Raw genomic sequence first — 9,341 nt, forward strand, 5'->3', positions numbered from 1 at the left:
ATTCTCTACTGTATGTTAGAGATAAGACAGGGGTATTGTCCTGGTCCCTGTCTCCGTGTACCCTCCCACTGCCAGCAGAGATTTTGGGCTGATTATCTTGCCTTCCCAAAGAGCATTTCTTTTCTGTCTTTACGTGACGCAATGTCTCTGCCCCTTTGTATCATCCATTCTGGATATCTTCTGGCCTTCAACCTTTTCTCCACCTTATCAAATTCCTCTTCAAGTTGCTCTGGTTGGCTACAATTTCAGGCAGTACGTACAAATTCCCCCACGGGAATCGTTAAGTTCTAGAGCATGGAGTTTTTCTGTTGAGGAAGACGTAGGAGTGTTGTTGTTTTTTTTTTTGTGGGACAAACTATACTTTTCATTTGTGCCATTTTGGGATTGACATGATGCTCTTGATCATTTTTTATTTTATGGAAAACTAGGTGGATAATAATTCTGTGTATGTTGAGAACTTTGGGGCACATTTATTAAGACTGGCGTCTTAGACGCCATTCTTAATAAAGCTCCATAGCTGTCAGACGCCTCTCCATAACTTTGGCACCAGTTCTAAATGTAAGATAGCTTCTGAGTTGTCTTACCTTTAGACCATTTTCTACGCCTAAAACAGGCATAGAAAATGATGAATGGCCCATCCCCTTCCCCACCCACACCATGCCCACAATTTTAGACCTGGTGTGAGCGGGGAGAAGTTGCAGATGGCAGCGCAACTAACCGCTGTGCCGCCATTTGCACCTGAAATACGCTCAATTTGTGTCCCCATAATCTAGGAGCTGTATAAGAGGTTTTTTTTTCTATTTTCCTAACAAAAAATAAAAAATACTTTTATTACTCGATCTTCTAATTAAACTACTTCTAAAATTCTTTCTAACATGGCGAACCAGGATCCCGTTAGGCTCCTTGCTGCCATGGCCATCATTGGGACCCCACGATTACATTGCAAAGGGCCAGATGGGGTAAACGTCGTGCATCTCAGGTGATGGAAATGACCTAGATGCTGTGGTCACTATTGACTGCGGCATCTAAGTGGTTAAACGGCGGAGCTAGTTCTCATGTGAACTATTGCAGTAGGAGCCTGGCTGTGTATTACAGCCAGCTCCCTATGCAGATGGGGAAGGCGCATGCCTGTGCTAAACATGTACAGCATGTAATAATTACCAGCTCCCAGCGCCAATACATGTACATGATTATGTGTTAATGGATTAACCCTTTCCTGGATCTTCTGGGGGTCTTTAAAAGATCAGCACCTAAGTAGGCAACATAGTCAGCGTGTTCAACCCCCAAACTGCCCTTGCGACAAGGTAGGGCTTAATAAAAATATCACAATTTTACCATAGACTGCAGTGCTAAACCAATGCACTCTATGGCATAAACTTGTATGCTAAAAATGAAGTTTAAAAAGTTTTTAAATATACCTAAAAAAAACAAAGAATTAAGGGGGTCATTTATTAGGACTGACGTTTTAGACGTCGGTCTTAATAAGCCCTTTAGCTGGTGGTGGATTCGCAAAAGTTATGTAGAGGCGCTGGCCTTCAGCATATCCACCGTTGTTCTAATTTAAACTATTTTCTATGCCTAAAACAGGCGTAGAAAATTATTAATGAGATGGGCCTCTCAGCCCATCCTCTTTCCTGCCCATGCCACACCCACTTTTTTAGACCTGGCGAGAGTGAGGAATAGTCACAGATTGCGGTGTAAATAACCTTTGCACCGCAATCTGTGCCAGAAATATGTCTAATATAGGCATGTTTCTGAATGACTCCCTAAGAATTGAAACTACCCCCTTTCCACATTTTAATAATAAAACATAACAAAAAGTATACATTTGTAATCCACAGAATTTCTCCCCATTAGTAATTTTTTCAAGTTTCCTAATACAGTACATGGAATATTAAATGGTGCCACTAAAAAGTACAACTTGTCAAACAAATTCCTACCTGTATTCTTGGCCTTATAAGACACACCTAGATTTTAGAAGAGGAAAATAAGAAAAATAATATTTTTCATCAGACCTCAGCCCAGACCCCCATTGCTAATCAGACCTCAGAACAGACCCCCAGTGTTAATAAGTCCCCCAATCAGACCTCCATGTGAATGACCCCCAATCAGACCTCAGATCAGACCTCAATAAGTCCCCCAATCAGACCTCCATGTGAATGACCCCTATTCAGACCTCAATAAGTCCCCCAATCAGACCACAGATAAGACCTCCATGTGAATGAGACCCAATAAGACTTGCATAAGTACCCCAATCAGACCTCAGATCAGACCTTCAAGTGAATGACCCTAATCAGACCTCAGATCCGACCTCCGTGTGAATGACCCCCATGCTCAGATCAGATTAAAAAAAAATCAACTTGCCTTTCCTGCTCTGGACGCTGCCGTCACTTCTCACATCCAGCGCTCTTCTTCTTCATCATGCCACGCGCTGTGCTGTGACCCGTTGCACACAGTGTAAAGTCACAGTGTGCCAACATCCTCACGCTGTGTGCAGTCCCAGCACAGTGAGCAGCCGAGGGAGCCTGGGGAGTGCTGCATTCACCGCTTCCCGGTTCTTCTGTACTAAAGAACGCTTCCATAATGGAAGCGCTTATTAGTATTCACCCCATAAGACGCACTGACATTCCCCCCCCCCCCCCCCCCCCCCACTTTAGGGGTAAAAAAGTGTGTCTTATAGATTAAAAAATACGGTATATGTTCTGTCATTTGAATGGGGCAGCGGTCCTGCATGTCAGCTGCCACTCCATTGAGCTGTATGGGACAGCTGGGGTTCCCCACCAGTTGGTTCCATGTCAACTACACACTTATCCCTATTCTATGTTTAGATTAGAGTTCTAAGATTAGCTTCAACACTGACACAGTGCTGCTTGTGAGTCAAAGTAATATTGCTTTAAAAACACAACCCCAGATGTTGCTCGTGGGATGGCTGCATCTGGTCATACATTTCCTCTGCAACATATTCCAGCAATTCAAATGTAATACATGGGTGGTCCCAGTCGGTCACAGTGGGAGCCACTCATACAGAGTGACTCTCTGTTCTGGATGGGGATGCAGAGCAAAGGGCCAGCTTCTACCATGTCCTGATAAGTGGTGGCTCAGTTTAGTAAAGGATAAAAGTTTCTATAGGATTCAGAAAATAAAACCATGTGTATACATCAGCTTCTAATATCCCCCATATGCGTTCTTTATGGAAATTACAGGACCCTTCAACATCGATTTAAAGAGCTAGTCTGGGCAGTCTTTTTTCTTTTTTTTCAAGGGTTTGGCAACATTAAATTGATCAGAGGTTGTCCTGCTGCTGGGACCTTCAATAATCATCTTTAATCTGTCTGGCAGAAACTATTCAACCATACCCCTACAGCACCTCTACAGGAGAAATAAAGTATTATGCTATACTCATTAAAATCAATAGACCATCCATTTAATGCATGGACATGCAGGGTTATCCAGAGAGAGACACTCTTTATAGTCACTCTCTGTTCTCTCTGATAGATGAGGTTCCTGGAAAATCCCTGTAAGGTGTACAGGTGGCTCTCAATACTCATTAACATTGAGAAGAGACTTGAATTGTATCTTGAATCTAAAACTAAAGCCAGGGAATTGAATAATAACTAACAGTCTGTTCTTTGTGTATTTCCAGGATCAATCTTCAAAGAGTTGGAGCCACCATTAACAGTGCAAAAAGTGTTCTTCTGGCTTGGATATTTTAACAGCTGCATAAATCCCGTCATTTACCCCTGTTCCAGTAAGGAGTTTAAGAGAGCCTTCATACGTATAGTAAGATGTCAGTGGGGAACTAGGCGAGAATCTGGTATACGGAGAACCCAGCTTCACCCTCGGAGTAGCAGCACCTACACCAATTCAAGGAAAGGATCTATGGATGAAAGGTCTTTTTTGAATGGCAGCCAGAAGACAGTGTTGTCTTTGGCTCTCGACCCATGCAAAGCACCTCGAAAGGAAAGCAGCTCTCATGACTGGAAACCTTCCTACATTCCAGTGGATTCAGATCAAAGACAGACTGGAGAACACAAGGAGCAGGACAGAACAAACAATGTCTTCACTTTCCCAAGTCCTTCGGACTATAATGGGCAAGGGGAAGATGCCAAATCTACCTGAGATCATCTGAAAATAATATTACACACATGGTTCTTCTAAGAGTATCTATGGACTGTAAGGCCCAGTTGTCTTAAGTTTGGTGGCTACCAGCTTTCAAACAGGACAAATAACAATAAGTAAAACAATGGTGTTTAGTGATCTTAAACCCAAGACTACGTTTAGTGTGAAAATGGGAGGACAGAGGTAAAAGAAGAGAACTTTTTAACAATGCACCAGAAAAATCACAGGAAATAAATTTTTCTACATACAGTATAAACTTGCAGGCAATAGCTGGAGCCATCTTGCCCTACTATTGTGTTGTTTCAGATGGACTATGCATAATGCAGTGTATACTGTACAAGGGCAGCTGCTTTGTCTGTGATCTGTGTATACTATTGCAACTTTCTATTTGATTTCCAGATGTGTGTGTTAAAAGGTAATTAAGAGGATCATTCACATCAAAGTAAAATTGCGATGGGATGTAAAAATATGACTGCTTAGCTATGCAAATCTGATATGGGTACCTACATATGAGAGTTGCCTTTGTTGTTCCACAGGCTGTGTTCAGTTATGGTAATAGCAGCCACAACATACATCTAAAAAAGGAAGGCTGCATGGAAACTTGTTTTTAAAGAGAAGCATTAAGATATTGAGAACGTTACGGCTTAGCATTGCCATTCCTATCTCCTCCTTCAACACCAAATCTGCTTTAAGCTGAAGACCTGGAAACTCTATATAAAAGGCTGTGTAACCCTAGTCTGTCAAATGATGCAACTGTACATCTTTAAGGGGTTGTCTGCTTTTGAGGACGAGGAATATGGCTTCAAGTGTTCAATCTTTCTGTAGCCCCACCACAGGGTAAATGAAGCATGTACATGCTGGGTCCTCCAGTGAAAAGAGACATTCCTGGTAACTACTCTTGCTAATAATGTTAGGATTCTGTAGGAGCATCTTTGGATATTGTTCATGTGGCATGATAACTGGACTGCCCTGACTGGCACTGCATTTTTCATTGCCAGTTGCGAATTTTGCCAAAACATTTGACTAGTAGATTGTGACTGTGCCCCATTAAAGAGGTTGTGCAAATGTGGGGTGTTTGCAGTTTGCAACCCCCCTCCCCTCTGGCCAGACCTGTGAAGGGAAGCTTACTTACCATTTGTCATGACGCAAGGGGAGAAGGTCACCGATAGTGATAGGCTGTGCATGTTTACAGAGGTTTTAGCCCAGCAGAGCAGCCCAAGCCTGGAGAAGAAGGAGCAGGGAGCCAGTCCAGGGAAGCATGTAAGCTTTCCTCTTCCCTTCACAGGTCTGGTCAAGAGGAGGGGCTTGCAACTCCCTTTTCCCCCCAAACTTGCACAACCGCTTTAAAGGCATTTGATATATGCCTAGGATATGGCATCAATGTGTCATCATTATGGGTCCAGATGCTGCCTGCAAAAGACCACCAAGCATGAGAAACAAGATGCTGATTCTAGTAAAGTGAAAAATGGGCCTCATCAATCCACTAAGAGCCTTGGCACTTTTAATGTCAGGACTTTTAGAGGGTTCTAGCTGTCAGGCCTGCATCAATTGCGCACTGACTAGAGATATGCCATTAATACAGAGAACTTTATTTACCTCTGCCTTTACACAATGTGATCGCCATTTGGCATTCTGCTTCCAAATACAAAGACTTCTATTAACAACTACAAGTGGGGTGACCACCTCCATGATTGTATCCTATGTGCTTGATAGTTTGGTCACAAGAATTGTATATTATTACATTTGATAGTTTTTGTTTCATGCTAAACAATAATTGTTACCTATATAATGATTATTAGTTATCTGTTGTCCTCATTATAGATATAGTGTTTCAACATGTACAACACATTTAGGCCCCCTAAGCCCTCTCTCTAGAACTTCAAATATCCCTAGTAGGTGTACTTTCTGGAAGACACACTATAGGAAATACAGTGGGAGGATCTTGCAAGGAACAAATCAGTGCCACTTCCTTAGTGGCACCCAATGGATAGCTGCAGCCCTTATATTATAATTACATATCTCAATTAAAGAGGTTTTCCAGTATTTTCATATTGATGGTCTGTCCTCAGAATAGGTCATCGATATGAGATCGGCAGGGGTCTGACTTCTGCCACCCCCACCATTTAGCTGTGTGAAGAGGCAGCAGTGTTCTGTGAGCGCTTAAGCTGCATCCTAGGCCATGTGACGTCACGCTCATCTGTCACATGACATAGGCACAGCTCAGACCCATTCAAGTGAATGGGGCTAAGCTGCGATACCAAGCACAGCCGATATCCATGGATGGGGCTATGCTTGTTAAGCTTCGAGGAGCCATGGAGCTCACCAAAGCTCTGGTAAGCACCACAGCTTTCTCAAACAGTTGATCGGCAGGGGTACCAGGAGTTGGACCCCAACCAATCTCATATTGATGACTTGTCCTGAAGATAGGTCATCAATATGAAAATATCAGAAAACCCCTTTAACTCCTATAGTCCTCTAAAATAAAATAAAAAATAATCTTTAAAGAGGTTATCCAGGATTAGAAAAACATGGCTGCCTGCTTCCAAATACACAGGTACACCTGTCCATGGGTTGTGTCTAGTATTGCAACTCAACCTCCACCAAACTGAAGATGGACAGGTGTGGCAATGTTTTTGAGTACAGGCAGACATGTTTTCCTAATCCTGGACAACCCGTTTAAATATAGGTCTGTCAGCTGTTCTGTCAGTGCGTTAAAAAGTTTTCTTCAACTGTTACTTAGTTATAACTGTTTCTGTCAAATGTAAACCACAAGCAATATGGTCACCTTTAGAGCCCACAGGGATCAGCCCTTTTCCAATTTCCTGAATGGTATACTTGTATTTGTATACAGTAAAACATGGATAACTACAATATGGTTGCACAACTAGGCAGAGGTGCCAATTAGAAGGCCGGACAACCTAAGTGGTAACCATTATGAGAGCTGTAATAGCAATAATTTCTAGTTGTCACTTTTAGAGTCAAGGAGGGAATCCCCTTAATTTAATGGGTGGCGAGAAACTGCGCACGAATAGTGTTTAGCGAACCCAAACTGCAAAGTTAGGATCCATACCGAACTTTGCAAGTTTGGGAACCCGGACCCGAACTTTGCAGCAAAAGGTTGGGTGCGAGTTCGGTGTTCAGGCATTATATAAAGCTTGTTGAAAGGCTGCAGGGCAGCCAATCAACAAGCTTTTAAGCTGTGGGCACTTAGAAGCCATCACAGCCATGCCTAGTAATGGCATGGCTGTGATTGGCCAGTGCATCATGTGACCCAGCCTCTATACAAGCTGGATCACGTGTAGCACCGCCCATCAGCTCTGAGTAGTGCAGGGACAGGAAGCAGGCAGCTGAAGTGAGGGAGAGTGTCAGGAATCTCATCTGGCCTATTTATTCTGTGGGTGACCTATAGTGATTTTTTTGTGGGTGCAATACACCTGCTTTGTACCCCTGACACAGAAATATAATAATTAATCTGGCTGTTAATTCTGTGGGTGATCTATAGCGATTTTTTTGTGGGTGCAATGCACCATCTTCGTACCCCTGACACAAAAATATAATAGTTAATCTGTCTGTAAGTTCGCTGGGTGACATATACCCATTTTTGGTGTGAGGTACACCTACACTGCATCCGTGACAGGGAAATTAATATAGTTAATCCGTCTGTTAGATCGGTGTGTGACATATACCCATTTTTGGAGTGAGAAGAGATGAGCGAATTTCATATTTTGAAATTCGGTCACGCTTCGTTTGGTGATAAAAGCAGAATTTCGTTATGGATTCTGTTACCACGGACCTTAATGCAATTCTATGACGGAATGCCTTTAGAGGCATTTCGTTTTTCATTCCATCATTATAGAAGTCTATGGGCTGCAAAATGGATCCGTCCCATTTTCGTTATGCAGGGGAGTCCATAGACTTCTATTATGACGGAATGAATAACGGAATGCCTTTAAAGGCATTCCATTATGCATTCCGTCATAGAATTGTGTTGTGGTCCGTGGTAACAGAATCCATAACGCAATTCTGCTTTTACCACCAAATGAAGCGTGAACAAATTTCATACCATAAAACTCACTCCTCTCTAGGTGTGAGGTACACCTGCACTGCATCCGCGACAGGGAAATTTATATAGTTAATCCATCTGTTAGATCGGTGGATGACATATACCAAATTTTGGTGTGAGGTACACCTGCACTGCATCCGTGACAGGGAAATTAATATAGTTAATCTGACTGTTAGTTCGGTGGGTGACATATACCCATTTTTGGTGTGAGGTACACCTGCACTGCATCCGTGACATCCCTGCCATGCACAACCAAGTGGCGGACAAAATCAGGTGTGCACTGCGCAACGCCAGCTGTGGGAAGGTCCAAATAACCACTGATACGTGGACCAGTAAGCACGGGCAGGGACGTTATATCTCCCTAACTGAACACTGGGTAAATGCACTGGGTCCTTTCTCTGGCACCCCCACCAATACTTTAAATAAATTGTACCCCCTTACAGTAGTATTGCCCTCAATGTACAACCTTCACAGTAGTTTTGTCCAGATATGTGCCCTCTCATGGTAGTTAAGCCCATATTGTGCCCCTTCAAGGTAGTTATGCCTTCACTGTACAACTGTCACAGTAGTTATGCCCACATTGTGCCCCTTTAAAGTACTTATCATTTCATTGTGCCCCCTTCAAAGTAGTAATGCCTTATCTGTGCCCCTTTCACAGCTGTAATGCCGTCTCTGTGCACCTTCAGAGCAGTTATGCCCTCACTGTGCTCCCATAACAGTAATAATGCCCTCTGTGCCCCTTCATAGTAATAATGCCCACTCAGTGCCCCATAACAGGTATGCCCACCCACTTTACAAGAGTAATGCTCTCTGTGCCTCCGTCACAGTAGTAATCCCATCTGTGCTCCCTTCATAGTAGTAATGCCCATTGTGCACCTTCATAGTAGTAATGCCCATTGTGCCCCCTTAATAGTAGTAATGCCTATTGTGCCCCCTTCATAGTAATAATGCCCACTGTGCCTCCTTAACAGTAGTAATGCTTATTGTGCCCACTTTATAGTTATAATGCCCTGTGTGCACCCTTTGTAGTAGTAATGCCCTCTGTGCCCCCTTTGTAGTAATTTTGCCTTCTGTGCCCCATCCATGGTAGAAATACCATCTGTGCCCCCACCATGGTAGAAATGCTTTCTGTTAAATAAAAAAAATAAAAAACACAGTA

General features: G+C 43.0%; 1 protein-coding gene across 1 annotated transcript in view; it reads left to right on the top strand.

The window, feature by feature from the left end:
- ADRA1B (adrenoceptor alpha 1B) overlaps positions 1–6,544 on the top strand; it is a 94,017-nt gene extending 87,473 nt beyond the window's left edge. Inside the window, exon 2 of the mRNA XM_044277921.1 lies at positions 3,644–6,544. Coding sequence (XP_044133856.1) covers positions 3,644–4,119 — 476 coding nt within the window. The 3' untranslated portion in view covers positions 4,120–6,544. The remainder of the gene's footprint in view (positions 1–3,643) is intronic.
- The last annotated feature ends 2,797 nt before the right edge of the window (positions 6,545–9,341 follow it).

This window comes from Bufo gargarizans, chromosome 2 (genome assembly GCF_014858855.1).
Source record: "Bufo gargarizans isolate SCDJY-AF-19 chromosome 2, ASM1485885v1, whole genome shotgun sequence".
In the NCBI taxonomy this organism is placed as follows: Eukaryota; Metazoa; Chordata; class Amphibia; order Anura; family Bufonidae; genus Bufo; species Bufo gargarizans.